Raw genomic sequence first — 22,302 nt, 5'->3', positions numbered from 1 at the left:
ATATCCCAAACTCCTCCTAGACAGTGCAGGCATTGTACTTCCCATTTCCAGGACTCAAGTCGGCTATATAAAAATAACAAGTTTCCCTGAATCTCTTCACTAAATATTACCCTGCTCACACTCCAACAGATCGTCAGGTCCCAAATACCATTCGTCTCCATTCACTCCTATCAAACACGCTCATGCACGACTGCTGGAAGTCCAAGCCCCTTGCCCACAAAACCTCCCTTAACCCTTCCTTCCAACCTTTTCGAGGACGGCCCCTACCCCGGCTTCCTTCCTCTAGAGATTTAAATGATCTCCATGTCATTCTACTTTGATCCATTCTCTCTAAATGACCAAAACACCTCAACAACCCCTCCTCAGCCCTCAGCCCTAATACTTTTATTAACTCCACACCTTCTCCTAATTTCCACACTCCGAATTTTCTGCATAATATTTACACCACACATTGCCCTTAGACAGGACATCTCCACTGCCTGCAACCGCCTTCTCGCTGCTGCATTCACAACTCAAGCTTCACACCCATATAAGAGTGTTGGTACTACTATACTTTCATACATTTCCTTCTTTGCCTCCATAAATAACGTTTTTTTGTCTCCACATATACCTCAACACACCACTCACCTTTTTTCCCCTCATCAATTCTATGATTAACCTCAACTTTCATAAATCCATCCGCCGACACATCAACTCCCAAGTATCTGAAAGCATTCACTTCTTCCATACTCCTCCTCCCCAATTTGAAATCTAATTTTTCTTTATCTAAATCATTTGATACCCTCATCACCTTACTCTTTTCTATTTCACTTTCAACTTTCTACCTCCACACACACTCCCAAACTCGTCCACTAACCTTTGCAATTTTTCTTTTGAATCTCCCATAAGCACAGTATCATCAGCAAAAAGCAACTGTGTCAATTCCCATTTTGTATTTAATTCCTCATAATTTAATCCCACCCATCTCCCGAACACACTAGCATTTACTTCTTTTACAACCCCATCTATAAATATATTAAATAACCATGGTGACATTACACATCCCTGTCTAAGACCTACTTTTACCGGGAAGTAGTCTCCCTCTCTTCTACACACCCTAACCTAAGCCTCACTATCCTCATAAAATCTCTTTACAGCATTTAGTAGCTTACCACCTATTCCATTTACTTGCAACATCTGCAACATTGCTCCCCTATCCACTCTATCATATGCCTTTTCTAAATCCATAAATGCAATAAAAGCTTCCCTACCTTTATCTAAATACTGTTCACATATATGCTTCAATATAAACACTTGATCTACACATCCCTACCCACTCTAAAACCTCCTTGCTCATCCGCAATTCTACATTCCATCTTACCTCTAATTCTTTCAATTATAACCCTACCATACACTTTTCCTGGTATACTCAGTAAACATATTCCTCCATAATTTTTACCATCTCTTTTGTCCCCCTTCCCTTTTTATAAAGGGACTACAGGTCCGCCATCACAAATCTGGCAATCAGTTATTCGGTTCCTTCAGTTATTCGGCACTAATTTTGGATAGCATAATTTCAAATTTCCAGGGTCGCCACACCAACCTGCTGGTACTGTTTGATGGCGCTACTTGCTGTATAAGTCATTCCAATTTCTTTTCCTCCATTTATTGTTATAACCTGCTTACTTTTAGCCCTAGCCATGGTTGCAATGAATAAAAGAAATGCTTCTCATTATGTAAAGCATCAACACAGTTCATTATCCATTAAAGATAAGGTGGCTTTGAAGCCACTGTCGGTTGCCATGAGCTCAGTCTCATGATGCAGGAGAATATGCTTTATTATTACGCTAATATCAACACCACAGCTTATTTGCCTATCACAACTGATCTAATATGACATAATAAACAAAATAAATAACATAAAACATGTTAAATACTCCAGAATAAATAATATTTGGCATAACACAGAGCAGTTCGACAAAGGTAAGAAGAGGATATGGTATACAAATACCATTCTCCTATCCCTCTCTTGGGGGCTTATATTAGAGGAAACGGAGTATAGCAGAGGGCTAACTGTGATATACACTCGTACTGCACCATAAACCTGAAACAAAAAAGTTATTTTCTCTATATAGATTATCACACGTAGCAGTATATGTGTAGAGAACCTAGGATAACCCAAAAGAGTCAATGTGGCTTATTTCTAGTACCTGGCTTGGGTTAGCCATATATGATTTTTGGTAAATATGAGATTCCTAGCCAGGGTAGAAACATTAGGCGTGTTTCTTTACACCTGTTGTCTATGTTTACCCATCAGTAAATGGGTACCTGGGTGTTAGTGGACTAGTGTGGGTGTTATCCTGGGACACTGACCTAATTTTCTTGAAATACTCTGCATAACAAGCAGCTTTCTACATACAGTGTAGTAGTACAGTATGTCACTGATGTCAGCTAGGCCTGTATACCTTGTACATGAACGTGTAGTAAATAAAGATATTATTATTATATTATTTTCTCAGTTGTTTGTTGGGTTATCTTATTCAAACTTGGGCAATGTATGATGGAAAGATACTTCTTAACGTATACCAAAAATGAAAGAAATCAGACCACAAATAGCGAAGTTCACTTCTCAGCCATTAGTGGCTGCTTAGCAGTATATTTTTGTATGGTTTTTATGGTTATATTTTAATTTTTTCGGTCTCATTTCATAGAATGAAAGATATACAGTGGACCCCCGCATAGTGAACTTAATCCGTGCAAGAGGGCTGGCTGTTATGCGAAATGTTCGCTATGCGAATGAATTTTCCCCATAAGAAATAATGGAAATAAAATTAATCCGTGCAAGACACCCAAAAGTATGAAAAAAAATTTTTTTTACCACAAAAAAATGTTAATTTTAGTACACACAAACTGAAAAAGGCATGCACAATTACATGACGCTTACTTTTATTGAAGATCTGGTGATGATTGATGGGATGGGAGGAGGGGAGAGAGAGTGTTAGTGTTTAGAAGGGGAATCCCCTTCCATTAGGACTTGAGGTAGCAAGTCCTTTTCTGGGGTTACTTCCCTTCTTCTTTTAATGCCACTAGGACCAGCTTCAGAGTCACTGGACTTCTTTCGCACAACATATCTGTCCATAGTGGCCTGTACCTCTCGTTCCTTTATGATTTGTCTAAAGTGGTTCACAACAGTGTCATTGTAACAGTCACCAGCACGGCTTGCAATAGCTGTGTGAGGGTGATTTTCATCAAAAAAGGTTTGCACTTCAAGCCATTTTGTACACATTTCCTTAATCTTTGAAGTAGGCAATTCCTTCAATTTCTCTCTCCCCTCCTTTGAACCAGTTTCCCCAGGTCTGGCCTCTTGCTCTTGAAGTTGATCTATCAGCTCATCAGTGGTTAGTTCTTCATTGTCCTCCTCCACCAACTCTTCCACATCCTCCCCACTAACCTCCAACCCCAAGGACTTCCCCAATTCCACAATTGATTCCTCAACTGGTATACTACTCCTCTCAGGGTTAGCCTCAAACCCTTCAAAATCCCTTTTGTCTACACATTCTGGCCACAGTTTCTTCCAAGCAGAGTTCAAGGTTCTCTTAGTCACTCCCTCCCAAGCCTTACCTATAAGGTTTACACAATTGAGGATATTAAAGTGATCCTTCCAAAACTCTTTTAGAGTCAATCGAGTGTCTGTGGTCACTTCAAAGCACTTTTGAAACAGAGCTTTTGTGTACAGTTTCTTGAAGTTGGAAATGACCTGCTGGTCCATGGGCTGCAGGAGAGGAGTGGTATTAGGAGGCAAAAACTTCACCTTAATGAAGCTCATGTCCCCATAAAGTCGCTCTGCCACATCTGTAGGATGACCAGGGGCATTGTCTAACACCAGGAGGCACTTAAGGTCTAATTTCTTTTCAGTTAGGTAATCTTTCACATTGGGGGCAAATGCATGGTGTAACCAGTTATAGAAAAATTCCCTAGTGACCCATGCCTTACTGTTTGCCCTCCACAGCACACACAAATTATCCTTGAGGACATTCTTTTGCCTGAACGCTCTGGGAGTTTCAGAGTGATACACTAATAAAGGCTTAACTTTGCAATCACCACTAGCATTGGCACACATCAACAAAGTAAGCCTGTCTTTCATAGGCTTATGTCCTGGGAGTGCCTTTTCCTCCTGAGTAATGTAGGTCCTGCTTGGCATTTTCTTCCAGAACAGGCCTGTTTCATCACAATTAAACACTTGTTCAGGTTCCAGTCCTTCAGTTTCTATGTACTCCTTGAATTCATGCACATATTTTTCAGCCGCTTTGTGGTCCGAACTGGCAGCCTCACCATGCCGTATCACACTATGGATGCCACTACGCTTCTTAAATCTCTCAAACCAACCTTTGCTGGCCTTAAATTCACTCACATCATCACTAGTTGCAGGCATTTTTTTAATTAAATCGTCATGCAACTTCCTAGCCTTTTCACATATGATCGCTTGAGAGACGCTATCTCCTGCTAGCTGTTTTTCATTTATCCACACCAATAAGAGTCTCTCAACATCTTCCATCACTTGCGATCTTTGTTTCGAAAACACAGTTAAACCTTTGGCAACAACAGCTTCCTTGATTGCCGTTTTCTTGCCCACAATAGAAGAGATGGTTGATTTTGGTTTCTTGTACAACCTGACCAGGTCGGTGATACGTACTCCACTTTCATACTTATCAATGATCTCTTTCTTCATTTCAATGGGTATTCTTACCCTTTGAGGTGTACGGTTGGCACTAGAAGCTTTCTTGGGGCCCATGGTCACTTATTTTCCAGAAACAGCACCGAAAACACTGTAATAATACGAAATATTCCGAGTGTATGCTTGAATGTTACCGCGGAGGCTGGCTGGTAAACAATGGCACGGGCGGCACATGTGAGGCTGGCTGAGGGCGCACATTGGACGCGTCTCGGACGAAGGCCGCTGAGCGGGTTTTTGTCCACTATGCGGGGCAAAATTTTAGCGAACAAAGCGTCCGCTATGCGGATTGTCCGCTATGCAAGGCGTCCGCTATGCGGGGGTCCACTGTATTACAGAAACAGATATGATTTTGATTGCTTTCACAATGAAAAGTACCTTGAAATTACGCTCACAGTAGCCGAAATGTTCTATTCTTTAGCGAAGCTCAAGAGTAACGAGTGTCTGCATTGTTTATTCTGGATCCTATTTTGAAATTGGCATCTTTTGAAATTTGTGTGAAATCAGTCAAATTGCCAATTTCTGACCACTTTATTGGGTAGTTGAAATAAGTGAATGGGCGGTTTCTTGTACTCAGTTGACAGGCTAGAAGTAAATAAGTTTATTCAGGTATACACAAATACAGTTACATAGATTATAATACATAGCAGCATATGTATAGAGAACCTAGGATAACCTAAAAAAGTCAAAGTGACTTATTTCCAGTACCTGGCCTGGGCTTGCCATACAGGTCCTCCATCACAAATCCGGCATCATTGGGACCTGTAGTGTGCTGGATTACTGAGTTTGCCGAATTACAGAGTGGTTAAGTTAGAATACACTTAATAAAATTAACCAACTTGACTTACACAGTTCATTGAACATCGGCAAAAATCGAACATTTTCGCTACTTTGAGCTCAATTTCAAGGTACTTTTCATCGTGAAAGCAATCAAAATCATGTCTATTTCTGTAATATATCTTCCATTATATCAAATGAGTCCAAAAAATGAGAATACAACCATAAAAACCACACGAAAATATACTGCAAAGAGGCGGCTAATGGCTGAGAAGTGAACTCCCTTATTTATAGTCCGTCATTTTTATTTTTGTTGTACATTAACCCTTTCAGGGTCCGTCCCGTAGATCTATGGCTTTACGTTCAGGGTCCAAACCGTAGATCTACGTCATGAGCTCAGCTCACTCTGATAAACTGTGAGTGGTACATTTCGGCCTAGATATGAGAGAATACATCTATGTGGTATGTGTGCACCACATAAAACAGATCCTGCAGCACACTGTGTATAATGAGAGAAAAAAAACTGAAATCATGATTTTTCGATTAAAACAGCGAATTTGTTTTTTCGTATGTTTTTTATAGTTGTATTTGCGATTTCTTGGTCTCATTTGATAGAATGGAAGACATATTACAGAAATAGAGATGATTTTGATTGGTTTTAGCACTGGAAATGGCTTGAAACTGAGCTCAAAGTAGCAGAAATGTTAAATTTTTGCCGATATTCAAGAGTAAACAAACGACCTCACACATCTAATACACGCCAGCTGGTGGGTCTAATATACATTCACAAATATGGTGATGATATTTATACAACTATTACAGCATTGCATAACAGTAAATCTTCTATTTTTTGGTGTGAATAAAAATTCATTATGTGAATAAAAAATCAAAATGGAATTTATTTGTAAAGCCTCAAAACGTAACTAATGAACAGAGGAAATGTTAGTTTAGTTCCAGGAATACCTACATTGTTTATTCTGGACCTTATTTTGAAATTGGAATATTTTGAACTTTGTGTTAAATTGGCCAAATTAACAATTTCCGATCACTTTAATTTGTAGTTGAAACAGTTGACTTGGCAATTTCTTGTGCTCAATCGATAGAATAGAAGTAATACTAGTGAAATAGCTAAGAATTTGGTTGACTGGAATAATGTAATTGACCTAAAATGGGAGTCAAATTCGGCAAAATCGCCGATTCGTAAATATCGCTGACACATCAAAATTCGCAAGAGCATAATTTTGTCAATTTTCCATCAAATTTCGTACTTTTTGTTTTATTACCTTCACAAAAAGATTCTCTACCATTTCATAAGAAAAAATAACAAATTTTTTTTTTGAAAATTCTCGGACACTGGGGCACCCACTTTAGATTTGGGCCTTGGACCCTGAAGGGGTTAAGAAGCATCTTTCCATCATACACTGCCCAAGTTTCAATGAGATAGCCCAACAAACAACCGAGAAAAAAAAATTATTTACCAAAAATCATATATTGCAAGCCCAAGCCAGGTACTGGAAATAAGTCACTTTGTCTGACTTTTCTGGGTTATCCCAGGTTCTCTATACATACACTGCTATGTATGATAATCTAAGTAACTGTATTTGTGTATACCTGAATAAACTTATTTACTTCTAGTCTGTCAACTGAGTATAAGAAACCACCCATTCACTTATTTCAACTACCCAATAAAGTGGTCACAAATTGGCAATTTGGCCGATTTCACACAAATTTCAACAGATGCCAATTTCAAAATAGGATCCAGAATAAACAATGTAGACATTCCTGGCACTAAAATAACATTTTCTCTGTTCATTAGTCACGGCTACAGGCCCCTCTTATATTACTCTTGCTAACCATTTGGAATTTTTATTCACAAAAAAAATAAAATATTTACTGTTATGCAGACTACTGCATTATTGTAATAATTGTATAAATAATGTCAATCCATTCTTGACTCCGTACTGGAATTTGGACTGGCAGGCGGACAGGTATTGGACGGTGACGTCATTTGTTTACTCTTGAGCTTTGCTAAAGAATAGAACATTTTCGCTACTGTGAGCTCTATTTATCGTCTGATTTATTTCATTTTTGGTGTACGTGAAGAAGTATCTTTCCATCATACATTGCCCAAGTTTGAATTAGATAACCCAACAAACAACTGAGAAAATAATAATAATATAATAATAATAATATCTTTATTTACTACACATACATGTACAAGGTATACAGGCCTAGCTGACATCAGTAAGTAAGCAAGTTTATTCAGGTACACACAAATACAGTTACATAGAATTACCATACATAGCAGCATATGTGTAGAGAACCTAGGATAACCCAAAAAGTCAGACAGAGTGACTTATTTCCATTGGGATCCTTTTACCTTATTATTATAATATAAATGTTATAATATTTTTTTTATTATTCTATAATGAAGATAACAAGTCCGACTATATGAAAATAACCGGTTTCCCTGAATCCCTTCACTAAATATTACCCTGCTCACACTCCAACAGATCGTCAGGTCCCAAGTACCATTCGTCTCCATTCACTCCTATCTAACACGCTCATGCACGCTTGCTGGAAGTCCAAGCCCCTTGCCCACAAAACCTCCTTTACCCCCTCTCTCCAACCCTTTTGAGGACGACTCCTACCCCGCCTTCCTTCCCCTATAGATTTATATGCTTTCCATGTCATTCTACTTTGATCCATTCTCTCTAAATGACCAAACCACCTCAACAACCCCTCTTCTGCCCTCTGAATAATACTTTTATTAACTCCACATCTTTTCCTAATTTCCACACTCTGAATTTTCTGCATAATATTTACACCACACATTGCCCTTAAACATATATGTTATAAATAATAATAATACATGTTATTAATAATAACATGTCATATTATATATGTTATTAAATACCACTGCCTCAACTGCTGCCTCTATCATTGCCTCACCCACTGCCTCACCCACTGCCTCAACCGCTGCCTCAACCACTGCCTCACCCACTGCCTCACCCACTGCCTCACCCACTGCCTCAACGGCTTCCTCAACCACTGCTTCTACCACTGCCTCTACCACTCCAGTCACACTCAATCTACAAGCACCAAACACAATGAATTATTGTGAAATGTTTGGAAGAGAACGGAGACTAATGCTCACTCCAGCATAAACAAAGCCACACTGATGATGTGTCAACCACCCTCTCGTGTTTTTGTACAATTTCCTTCTTCAATTCTATGGTATTTATTATTATTATTATTATTATTATTATTATTACTATTGTTATTATTAGAAGTAGCAGAAATGTTTGATTCTTTGCTGTGTTCACGAGTAAACACATGATGTCACTGTCTAATACCTGTCCGAATAGCCATTTCAATATGCAGTCATGAATGGGTTTACATTATTTATACTGCAGTTTAACAGCAAATAATGAACAAACAAAACACTCACCACACAGTGGTGGGAGGGCTGGCTGCCAGTTGTGGGGCTCGGAGGGAGGGTAGTAGGAACTCGCAGTGGTTGAGGAAGTGGTGGAGGCATTGGTAGAGGCATTGGTGGAGGCAGTTTTGGAGGCAGTGGTATTTAATAACATATATGTTATTAAAGTCTAGGTAGTAGGTTGGTAGACAGCAACCGCCCAGGGAGGTACTACCATCCTGCCAAGTGAGTGTAAAACGAAAGCCTGTAATTGTTTTACATGATGGTAGGATTGCTGGTGTCCATTTTTCTGTCTCATAAACATGCAAGGTTTCAGGTACATCTTGCTACTTCTACTTACACTTAGGTCATAATACACATACATGTACAAGCATATATATACAGACCCCGCTGGGTTTTCTTCTATTTTCTTACTAGTTCTTGTTCTTGTTTATTTCCTCTTACCTCCATGGGGAAGTGGAACAGAATTCTTCCTCCGTAAGCCATGCGTGTTGTAAGAGGCGACTAAAATGCCAGGAGCAAGGGGCTAGTAACCCCTTCTCCTGTATATATTACTAAATGTAAAAGGAGAAATTTTCGTTTTTTCTTTTGGGCCACCCCACCTCGGTGGGATACGGCCAGTGTGTTGAAAGAATGAAAGAAAGAATGTTATTAACCCTTTGAGGGTCGACAGGCCCTCTCCGAGACTCGTTCTCAGGGTCGGCAAAATTTCAAAAAAAAAAAAAAAAAAAAAAAAAAATCTATGAAAAGACAGAGAATCTTTTCCCGATCATAATGCCACCAAAAGTATGAAATTTGATGGAAAACTTATGGAATTATGCTCTCGCGAAGTTAGCGATCTCGGCGATGTTCACGCATCAGCAATTTTGCCCACTTTGAGCCCTATTTTCAGCCAAATCCACTGTACTAGTCGACAAAAAACATGAATATTTCGCTAGAACTCCATTTTTTCTATCGAATGAGTGCAAGAAACCACCCATTTACCAATTTCAACTATCCAGTACAGTGGTCAGAATTTAGCAATTTTGCCAATTTCACACAAATTTCAAAAGATGCCAATTTCAGAATAGGGTTCAGAATAAACAAGAAAGACATTCCTGGCACTAAAATGACATTTCCTCTGTTCATTAGTCACGTCCCAAGGCCCCTCTTACATTCTTTTGCTTTCCACTTTGAATTTTTATTCTCACAAAAAATAGAAGATTTACTGTTATGCAGACTACTGCATTAGTGTAAAAAATGGTATAAATAATATTGGCACACTTGCAAAAGAATATTAGACTCACCAGTTGACGTGTATTGGATGCTTGGCATGATTTGTTTACTTTTGAACTTTGGCAAAAATCGAACATTTCTGCTATTTTGAGCTCAATTTCAAGGTACTTTTCATTGTAAAACCAGTCAAAATCATCTCAATTTCCGTAACATGTCTTCCATTCTATAAAATGAGACCAAGAAAACTAGAATACAACAATAACTACCATACAAAAATACAGTGCAAAGTCGCTGTTTTATTCCAAAAAAGGATCAAAGTTTTTTTTTCTCATTATGCACTGTGTGCTGCAGGATTTTTTTTATACTGTGCACACTGACCATATAGACCCATTCTTTCATATGTAGGCCTACCAGCTTTCTCCCACTAGATTTGAGGGCGCTAGAATTTAGGTGTACTAGTATGTCAAAAACCCTGGGTCATAAGCTGTACTAGTACGGCTGAAACCCTCAAAGGGTTAAAGTATAACATGTATGTATTTAGTATAATTTATGGCATTTTCATGTATTTTATGATTGTTCATGGTTCAACAAGTTAAGGAAGCAGTATTGTATTATATTTCCCTACAATATATTGGAAGAGTATATGGAGAAAAAGAGAGAAGTTAAGAGAGTGGTGAAGCAATGTAAAAAGAGAGCAAATGAGAGAGTGGGTGAGATGTTATCAACAAATTTTGTTGAAAATAAGAAAAAGTTTTGGAGTGAGATTAACAAGTTAAGAAAGCCTAGAGAACAAATGGATTTGTCAGTTAAAAATAGGAGAGGAGAGTTATTAAATGGAGAGGTAGAGGTATTGGGAAGATGGAAGGAATATTTTGAGGAATTGTTAAATGTTGATGAAGATAGGGAAGCTGTGATTTCGTGTATAGGGCAAGGAGGAATAACATCTTGTAGGAGTGAGGAAGAGCCAGTTGTGAGTGTGGGGGAAGTTCGTGAGGCAGTAGGTAAAATGAAAGGGGGTAAGGCAGCCGGGATTGATGGGATAAAGATAGAAATGTTAAAAGCAGGTGGGGATATAGTTTTGGAGTGGTTGGTGCAATTATTTAATAAATGTATGGAAGAGGGTAAGGTACCTAGGGATTGGCAGAGAGCATGCATAGTTCCTTTGTATAAAGGCAAAGGGGATAAAAGAGAGTGCAAAAATTATAGGGGGATAAGTCTGTTGAGTGTACCTGGTAAAGTGTATGGTAGAGTTATAATTGAAAGAATTAAGAGTAAGACGGAGAATAGGATAGCAGATGAACAAGGAGGCTTTAGGAAAGGTAGGGGGTGTGTGGACCAGGTGTTTACAGTGAAACATATAAGTGAACAGTATTTAGATAAGGCTAAAGAGGTCTTTGTGGCATTTATGGATTTGGAAAAGGCGTATGACAGGGTGGATAGGGGGGCAATGTGGCAGATGTTGCAAGTGTATGGTGTAGGAGGTAGGTTACTGAAAGCAGTGAAGAGTTTTTACGAGGATAGTGAGGCTCAAGTTAGAGTATGTAGGAAAGAGGGAAATTTTTTCCCAGTAAAAGTAGGCCTTAGACAAGGATGTGTGATGTCACCGTGGTTGTTTAATATATTTATAGATGGGGTTGTAAGAGAAGTAAATGCGAGGGTCTTGGCAAGAGGCGTGGAGTTAAAAGATAAAGAATCACACACAAAGTGGGAGTTGTCACAGCTGCTCTTTGCCGATGACACTGTGCTCTTGGGAGATTCTGAAGAGAAGTTGCAGAGATTGGTGGATGAATTTGGTAGGGTGTGCAAAAGAAGAAAATTAAAGGTGAATACAGGAAAGAGTAAGGTTATGAGGATAACAAAAAGATTAGGTGATGAAAGATTGAATATCAGATTGGAGGGAGAGAGTATGGAGGAGGTGAACGTATTCAGATATTTGGGAGTGGACGTGTCAGCGGATGGGTCTATGAAAGATGAGGTGAATCATAGAATTGATGAGGGAAAAAGAGTGAGTGGTGCACTTAGGAGTCTGTGGAGACAAAGAACTTTGTCCTTGGAGGCAAAGAGGGGAATGTATGAGAGTATAGTTTTACCAACGCTCTTATATGGGTGTGAAGCGTGGGTGATGAATGTTGCAGCGAGGAGAAGGCTGGAGGCAGTGGAGATGTCATGTCTGAGGGCAATGTGTGGTGTGAATATAATGCAGAGAATTCGTAGTTTGGAAGTTAGGAGGAGGTGCGGGATTACCAAAACTGTTGTCCAGAGGGCTGAGGAAGGGTTGTTGAGGTGGTTCGGACATGTAGAGAGAATGGAGCGAAACAGAATGACTTCAAGAGTGTATCAGTCTGTAGTGGAAGGAAGGCGGGGTAGGGGTCGGCCTAGGAAGGGTTGGAGGGAGGGGGTAAAGGAGGTTTTGTGTGCGAGGGGCTTGGACTTCCAGCAGGCATGCGTGAGCGTGTTTGATAGGAGTGAATGGAGACAAATGGTTTTTAATACTTGACGTGCTGTTGGAGTGTGAGCAAAGTAACATTTATGAAGGGATTCAGGGAAACCGGCAGGCCGGACTTGAGTCCTGGAGATGGGAAGTACAGTGCCTGCACTCTGAAGGAGGGGTGTTAATGTTGCAGTTTAAAAACTGTAGTGTAAAGCACCCTTCTGGCAAGACAGTGATGGAGTGAATGATGGTGAAAGTTTTTCTTTTTCGGGCCACCCTGCCTTGGTGGGAATCGGCCGGTGTGATAATAAAAAAATAATAATAAAATATATTGGGGCACCAAACATTCGCGATTTTTCAACATTCGCGAGGCTCTTGATCCCCTAACCCTCGCGAATGTTGAGGGAGACCTGTATCATGAATAATGGTTAGGTAGGAACTGCCTATGATGACTGAAGTAATGCCTCTAATGTATTTTGAGAAAAATTAAACACATAAAAATCTCAAATAAATTTTGAAAACAAATAAATACTTACTTGTAAAGCAGATTCTAAGTGTGCAATTTGGGTTTTTAATGACTCATTTTCTGCTGCAAGTCCTCGCTGTTCGATATTTTTATTAAGAATTGTTAGTTGTTCATTTTCCTTTTGAAGCTGCTCATTTTCCTTCTGAAAATAAGTAATGTTTAAAAATTGCCTGTCCATCCATTCAGGCATTGTCGGGTCACAGGGTGTTAAAACCCTAGTTTTAATGGGGTAAATACCTATGTAGCAGAAAAAATTCATATTGTTTGTAAAATCTACTTTTATTGACCCACTGAGTCAACTGATCCACTGGGTTAAGTGATTCACTAGGTCAATTGATTCGGAAACAATGTCCACTGGTTACTGAGATGACCTTTTTGCAGCACAACAAAGTCATCTCTGCCCATTATACACCTACCATCCGACTTATGACCTGCTCGACATACGACGACTCAACTTACGACCGTGTTTTTTATGCCAAATTTCTGGGAAATAAACAAGTGTTTGTGTTGTACACAGTGTTTATCCTAAACCTTACAGTATAAAATACAGTACTAACAGCATAAAAAGTAAAGTAAAACATGAAATACCAAAATAAAACAATAAAATAAAGTCATTACAAAAATGTTATGTTGATATTCAGTAGTAAAGTTCGACTTACATCCATTTCGACTTACGACCGGTTTCTCGGAACCGAACTCAGTCGTAAGTCGGATGGTAGGTGTAATTAAATTTACCAGACACCTGCTCACTCCCATTACTCTGTTAAACCAAGGGTTTACTGTACTTCCTCATCAAGTGAACAAATATGTACCTCATTTTATACAGTTCATGTGTTCCAGGCTTTTTGGCATCTGTGTTAAGTCAATCAGATCATAAACACCTAATTAAGTGTAACATAAACCTTTAAATTGCTTAGCAAACCATACCAATCTCATACAGCAACTGTTTAATCTTATTTACAGAATTACCAACAGATACCAGGCAATGAACAATGTTCAATTTGCACAGAGACTTCACATAAAGTATAGGTGACCTGTAATATTATTTATATGATTTTCTACTAACCTGTAATATTTTATTTTTCTCTGCAATCTGCTGCAACTGGGCCAATGTCTTCTGATATTCTTGCTGCATCTCTCTTAACTGGTGTTCAGCTCCTAACAGTTTCCCAGTCATTCTCTCTGTTATTAAAAAATGAGAATTCTCAATATCACAGTCAGACATGCAATTTTTATATAAATAACATGGAAATAATAACCTTGGTTATGGTAAATTATTGCTAACAGGCAAATTTATTTATTTATTTATATGCTCACTGATGTAAAGAATAAAGTGATATATGTACAATGAAGAAATATGAGATGAAGATATGCTGTGCCATCCCTGGAAGTATGCCACCGAAAAAAACGAGAAAATAAATGTCTGAAAGGTATGGAGGGTGCACAATAGCAGATGAATAGGAAATTCTTATTCCTAATCCTCATAGTAAGGAGATTGAATCACTAATATCTGATTACCATATACCAGCACAGAAGTCTTAATCCCAGCGTTATATGGACAAGAGACACTAAAAGAACATTTATGGAGGTTACATTCTGCTCAGCAGGGACATAATCAAACCAATACAAAAAACATATACATGTATATGGACACAGGGTATGTAAAGGAAGCATTGGTTGTGGTAGAGTAACTATGGGTGAGCAAGTACAGTAGTACAGTGGACCCCCGACATTCGATAGCATCGACATTCGATAAATCCAACATTCGATGCATTTTAACGCAAAAATTTCGCCTTGACATTCGATCGAAAACCCGCTATTCGATACGATTCGTACGAGACGTGTCCAAGTGTGGCCTGAACTGCCCCATGTGTGCCAGTGTTTACAAGCCAGCCAGTGTGCGCACATCTAAGGATACATTCGGTACATTCCAAATTATCCATATTATCACTGTTTTTGGTGCTTGTTTCTGCAAAATAAGTAACCATGGGCCCCAAGAAAGCTTCTAGTACCAACCCTTCGAGAAGGTGCTATTGACTATTGAAATGAAGAAAGAGATAATTGCAAAGTACGAAAGTGGAGTGCGTGTGTCGGAGCTGGCCAGGTTGCATAGTAAACCCCAATCAACCATCTCTACTACAGTGAGCAGGAAAACGACAATCAAGGAAGCTGTTCTTGCAAAAGGTGCAACTTTGTTTTCGAAACAGAGATCGCTAGTGTTAGAAGATGTTGAGAGACTTATTGGTGTGGATAAATGAAAAACAGATAGCAGGAGACAGCATCTCTCAAGCGATCATTTGTGAAAAGGCTAGGCAGTTGCATGATGATTTGGTAAAGAAATTGCCTGCAACTAGTGGTGATGTGAGCAAATTTAAGGCCAGCAAAGGTTGGTTTGAAAGATTTAAGAATCGTTGTGGCATACACAGTGTGGTAAGGCATGGTGAGGCTACCAGTTCGGACCACAAAGCGGCTGAAAAATATGTGCATAAATTCAAGGAGTACATAGAGGCTGAAGGATTGAAACCTGAACAAGTGTTTAATTGTGATGAAACAGGCCTGTTTTGGAAGAAATTGCCAAGCAGGACCTACATTACTCAGGAGGAAAAGGCACTCCCAGGACATAAGCCTATGAAAGACAAGCTTACTCTTCTGATGTGTGCCAATGCTAGTGGTGATTGCAAAGTGAAGCCTTTATTGGTGTATCACTCAGAAACTCCCAGAGTGTTCAGGCAATTTGTGACTAATTTGTGTGTGCTGTGGAGGGCAAAGAGTAAGGCATGGGTCACTAGGGACTTTTTCTATGACTGGTTACACTATGCATTTGCCCCCACTGTGAAAATTTACCTAAATGAAAAGAAATTAGACCTTAACTGCCTCCTGGTATTAGACAATGCTCCTGGTCATCCTTCAGATGTGGCAGAGCGACTTTATGGGGACATGAGCTTCATTAAGGTCAAGTTTTTGCCTCCTAATACCACTCCTCTCCTGCAGCCCATGGACCAACAGGTCATTTCCAACTTCAAGAAACTGAGCTATGTTTCAAAAGTGCTTTGTAGTGACCACAGAAACTCAACTGACTCTAAGAGAGTTTTGGAAGGATCACTTTAATATCCTCAATTGTATAAACCTTATAGGTAAAGCTAGGGAGGAAGTGACTAAGAGGACCTTGAACTCTGCTTGGAAAAAACTGTGGCCACAATGTGTAGACAAAAGGGATTTTGAAGGGTTTGAGGCTAACCCTGAGAATCCTATGCCAGTTGAGGAATCCATTGCCGCATTGGGGAAGTCCTTGGGGTTGGAGGTTAGTGGGGAGGATGTGGAAGAGTTGGTGGAGGAGGACAATGATGAACTAACCACTGATGAGCTGCTAGATCATCTTCAACAGCAAGAGGCCACACCTGAGGAAACTGCTTTGGAGGAGGGGAGAGAGAAATTGAAGAAGTTGCCTACTTCAAAGATTAAGGAAATATGTGCAAAGTGGCTTGAAGTGCAAAGCTTTATGGATGAAAATCACCCTCAGACAGCTATTGCAAGCCGTGCTAGTGACTATTACACTGACAATGTTGTGAAACACTTTAGGAAAGTCATAAAGGAACGAGAGGTACAGACCTCTATGGATAGATATGTTGTGCGACAGAAGTCCAGTGACTCTGAAGCTGGTGCAAGTGGCATTAAAAGAAGAAGGGAAGTAACCCCGGAAAAAGACTTGATACCTCAATTCCTAATGGAAGGGGATTCCCCTTCTAAACACTAACACCATCCACACACTCCCCTCCTCCCATCCCATCATTCATTACCAGATCTTCATTAAAGGTAAGTGTCAATTATTCTATTGTTATTAATCTATTGTTATTGTTGTTATTGTAATTATTCTATTGCATTAACCCTTTGACTGTCGAAAGGCCCAATCCTGAAGTGTCTCCTGGTGTCGCAAAATATTCGGAAAAAAAAAAAATTATTTTTTCTTATGAAAATGTTAAGATTATTTTTCTGATTGGTTTAGTCCCCCCAAAAAAATTTTCCCATCAGTACTTACCCAGATATAGAGGCATGAAATTTGCAGAAAATGAGCCGCATATGGCAACAGCGGCGGCTGCCGCTCACCCGGTAAACTTTAGTTTACTTGTATTTGAAGGTTTGTTGTTTTTTTCACTATTTTATTTTTTTACATAACTTATGTGGCCTGTGAGACCAAAGTAAGGTGCAATGTACATATATACACTTGTTGTATACAACACAATAAGCACACAAACATAATTATCAATATATTGTTTACAAAACTTGTTTACAAAAACAAACAATACAAAAAATTGTTTATTACTATTGTTCTATAATATATATACCAATATACAGTCACTGAACATATTCCTAGAAGTTCTGCAGCTTGTGGAACTCTTTGAAACATGGTGTCATACACAGTGGTGTTTTACACTCCTCACACATAAAACATGGTGTCATACACAGTGGTGTTTTACACTCCTCACACATAAAACATGGTGTCATACACAGTGGTGTTTTACACTCCTCACACATAAAACATGGTGTCATACGCAATGGTGTTTTACACTCTTCACACATAAAACATGGTGTCATACACAGTGGTGTTTTACACTCCTCACACATAAAACATGGTGTCATACACAATGGTGTTTTACACTCCTCACACATAAAATCAGTGTGTGCATTTTTTGTGGAAGTTTTTTTTTTATGTGCAAAGACAAAATACCTCGTCTGAGCAGTTTTCTTTACAGTATTAGCAAGCAGTTGTGTTATGTAGTTATCCTAGGTAAATGGTCTTGTGTCATCATTCCTTCCTTCCTAATTTCCTTCATTCCTTTCCTACCTGGAGGCTACCTGGAGGGCATTCCACCTCTCTTCCTACATTCCTTCATCTGTCCTTCCTTACTTTTTTCCTTCCTTTCATCTAGTCCTTCCTTCATTCCTGCCTTCCCTTCTTGCTTCTGGTTTCTATAATATATATACACATATATAGTCACTAGATACTTTCATAAAACTGCTATTATCACCATTCAGCAAGCTTGTCTTGGGTGCGAGTGTGTGGCTTATAATTGTTTTGAGTCAGGAGTCGGCAGCTGTCAAAATGACATATTGTCTCATACTCACTCCCCCTCCCGCCTGTCAAAACAATGGGGTCGGATGCTGCTTCCCCTCCATTCTATCTAATTATCTTTCTCCCTCATTCTATCTCTATCAATTTGTCTCTCTCTTTCTCTCTGTCTGTCTATCTCTGTCTCACAGGTACACATAAATACAGTAGGGCCCCACTTATACGGCTGGTTAGGTTCCAGGCTACCGCCGTAAAGCGGAAACCGCCGTAAAGTGGAACACCCTTTTTTTCCACTTACAAATGCATACAAACACTAGATAACAAGTTTACACTAACATATATTAAGTTAGCAATAGAACCAGGCATCAAAAAACAATAAACAAGTACAATACACACATAGTGCACTCATTACTTACCTTAAAATATTTATAGTCTTAATCTAGGGTGAGACAAGTAGTATTTATTGTAAGAAATCAAGTGTGGTATGTATGGTAGTCAGCCAGGCTACCATACCAGGCCACCCCACCCACACATACAATTCTATGATATTTAAGCATCCCAGAGCGATAAAATGTATATACAGTTCACTCATTACTTACCTTAAAATTTAGGGTGAGATGAGTAGTATTTATTGTAAAAAATCAAGTGTGGTATGTATGGTAGTCAGCCGGGCTACCATACCAGGCCAACCCACCTACAGAATCTTCTATTACATTTAAGCATCCCAGAGCGATAAAATGTATATACAGTTCACTCATTACTTACCTTAAAATAATTGTAGTCTTAATGTAGGGTCAGAAGTAAGTAAATGAGATAAAACGAATAAATGAGAGAGAGAAAGAATGAGTGCATGAGAGAGTACAGGCGCAGAGTTATGTAAACAAACCAGGCGAAGGTAAGTTTTGTAAACGAAGTGTACACGTCTGGTTTGTGTACAAGTTACATTGTGTACAGGTTGTCTCTACATTGATACGGTAGAATAAATAAAGAAGAACACTCCCATTCTCATGTAACATCATTTTGAGAAGAAATGATGCTCTGAGTGAAGGCAATGGAAATAAGTCACTCTGACTTTTTTGGGTTATCCTAGGTTCTCTACACATATGTTGTTATGTATGATAATCTATGTAACTGTATTTGTGTATACCTGAATAAACTTACTTACATACATACGAAAGGAATAATTTTCTACAGTTACCCCCAGTAACACATTTTCTCTTATGTTAGATTAGAGAAAATGTTATTCTTGGCATCACTTGTACAAGTTATCTGGCTACCACATCTCATATTTATGTTTATTTATTCTATTGTGGGGTGTATTTATCATCTTTTTATGTTATGTATCGTGTTTATTATATAATTTTGAAAAAAATATCATGGATATATTAATGAAAATGTGTATATTAACGTAATATACAACATTTAATGAGACTCGGTGATTATTATTATTATTATTATCATTTCTAATATGGCGTCACTTGTGCAAGTCGTCTGCTACCACATCTCATATTTATGTTTATTCTATTGTGGGGTGTATTTATCATCTTTTTATGTTATGTATCGTGTTTATTATATAATTTTGAAAAACTATCATAGATGGATTAATGAAAATGTGTATTTAACGTAATATACGACATTTAAATGAGACTCGATGATTATTATTATCATTACTAATATGACGTCTGGAGACATAAGACACTCTTACTGATTTTAATGTGTACCTGCATGCCAGCACAGTATGTAAGTTTATTTAAGTACAGGTATACATAAGTATAATTATCAGAGTACAGTGGACCCCCGCATAACGATCACCTCCGAATGCGACCAATTATGTAAGTGTATTTATGTAAGAGCGTTTGTACGTGTATGTTTGGGGGTCTGAAATGGACTAATGTACTTCACAATATTCCTTATGGGAACAAATTCGGTCAGTACTGGCACCTGAACATACTTCTGGAGTGAAAAAATATCGTTAACCGGGGGTCCACTGTATATATAAAATATGAAATAACTTTTAAAAACATTTGAAATTTTGGAGTTTCCAGACAAACAGGGTGGGGCGCGGTGACCGTATTAGAAAGTCAGGTGGGGGAGCTGTATAGCGAGATTTGGTCATAATTTGAAATGACCGTATAAGCGGAATGCCGTAAAGTGAAACGCCGTAAAGCGGGGCCCTGCTGTACAAGTATACATAGTGTAAATTACCTAGGATAACCCAAAAAATCCAGACAAAGTGCTATACTCTGCTTGAAGATGTGAGTAAACGTGATGATGACACAGTCTTGTGGCTCTCTCTGAGACAGAGCTAGACGGATAGACAGGGAGCTTGGTAGACAGACAGACAAATGCTTGTTCGTCGTCGTCTTCTCCTCCTCCTTCTCCTCCTCCTTCTCCTTCTCCTTCTCCTTCTCCTTCTCCTCCTCCTCCTCCTTCTCCTCCTCCCTCTTCTCCTTTTTCTCCTCCTCCTTCTTCTCCTTCTCCTCCTCCTTCTTCTCCTCCTTCTTCTCCTCCTTCTTCTCCTTCTCCTCCTCCCTCCTCCTCCCTCCACCTCCCTCCTCCTCCCTCCACCTCCCTCCACCTCCCTCCACCTCCCTCCTCCTCCTCCTCCCTCCTCCTCCCTCCACCTCCCTCCTCCTCCTCCTCCCTCCACCTCCCTCCTCCTCCCTCCACCTCCCTCCTTCTGCCTCCTCCCTCCTTCCACCTCCCTCCTCCCTCCTTCCACCTCCCTCCTTCTGCCTCCTCCCTCCTTCTGCCTCCTCCCTCCCTCCTCCTCCTCCCTCCTCCTACCTCCTTCCTCCTCCTTCCTTCCTTCTTCCTCCTCTTCTTCCTCCTCCTCTTCTTCCTCCTCCTCCTCTTCTTCCTCCTCTTCTTCCTCCTCCTCCTCCTCTTCCTCCATTGCTTTTGGTCTCAAACTCCTCGAAATCATGAAATTGATCTTCAATGACACTTCCATCTGTGTTAGAGCATCACAGCTGCCCCCCTCGTTTATGCTCATCAAAGGTCAGCTCTTATCAGATGTTATCTCCCCTTATCTTGTCACTGTCATGGGGTGAACTCTTTTCATGCCTCAAGGGAACATATTATTATTATTAGGTATTCTTCTTCTTCTTCTTCTTCTTCCTCTTCTTCCTATTCTTCCTCCTCTTCCTCTTCTTCTTCTTCTTCTTCTTCTTCTTCTTCTTCTTCCTCCTTCCTCCTCCTCCCTCCTTCCTCCTCCTCCCTCCACCTCCCTCCTTCCTCCTCCTTCCTCCTCCTCCCTCCACCTCCCTCCTTCTGCCTCCTCCCTCCCTCCTCCTCCTCCCTCCTTCCTTCCTCTTCCTCCTTCCTTCCTCTTCCTCCTTCCTTCCTCCTCCTCTTCTTCCTCCTCCTCCTCTTCTTCCTCCTCCTCCTCCTCCATTGCTTTTGGTCTCAAACTCCTCGAAATCATGAAATTGATCTTCAATGACACTTCCATCTGTGTTAGAGCATCGCTTTTGAAGAGAAGAGTCCCAGATTTGCTGGGGAGTCCCATATTTCTTACCGCTAGACATGCTGAAAAAGGACGACTGAAATGGTATTCCCACAATGCACCACTGGCTCCCCGATTTTTTTTATATGGTGCACACTGACCATGGAGACCCATTCTCTCACATGTGGGCCTACCAGCTTTCTCCTGCTTGATTTGAAGCCGCTAGAATTTATGCATATAGATACGTCAAACACGGTATCTCCTATGACGTATATATATGACCGCGACAGTCTAAGGGTTAAACTTTATATTTCATGTGCTAAAATTTTTTTTTTCATACTTTTCGGTGTCTTGCACGGATTAATTTGATTTCCATTATTTCTTATGGGGAAAATTAATTCGACTTTCAATATTTTCGACATTCGATGAGCTCTCAGGAACGGATTAATATCGAATGTCGGGGGTCCACTGTAGTATTAATTTCAGTGTATGATCATTTAAAGCAAATGGGGAAAATTAATTCGACTTTCAATATTTTCGACATTCGATGAGCTCTCAGGAACGGATTAATATCGAATGTCGGGGGTCCACTGTAGTATTAATTTCAGTGTATGATCATTTAAAGCAAATGAGCTGGAGAAATGTGTTGGAGTACATGTAGGGATGAAAAATTAGCCACTACAAATG

General features: G+C 39.5%; 1 protein-coding gene across 12 annotated transcripts in view; it reads right to left on the bottom strand.

Annotated features, from left to right (window-relative positions):
* LOC128686323 (protein fantom) overlaps positions 1–22,302 on the bottom strand; it is a 286,463-nt gene that overhangs the window by 150,106 nt on the left and 114,055 nt on the right. For all 12 annotated transcript variants that reach the window (XM_070085930.1, XM_070085936.1, XM_070085933.1 and 9 more), the window contains 2 exons: positions 14,166–14,281; positions 13,110–13,241 (listed from right to left, as the gene is read on the bottom strand). In XM_070085930.1, coding sequence (XP_069942031.1) covers positions 13,110–13,241; positions 14,166–14,281 — 248 coding nt within the window. The remainder of the gene's footprint in view (positions 1–13,109; positions 13,242–14,165; positions 14,282–22,302) is intronic.

Source organism: Cherax quadricarinatus, chromosome 17 (genome assembly GCF_038502225.1).
Source record: "Cherax quadricarinatus isolate ZL_2023a chromosome 17, ASM3850222v1, whole genome shotgun sequence".
Lineage (NCBI taxonomy): Eukaryota > Metazoa > Arthropoda > Malacostraca > Decapoda > Parastacidae > Cherax > Cherax quadricarinatus.
Note: the sequence above shows the minus strand (reverse complement) of the source record. Positions and strands in the feature narration are given on the sequence as shown.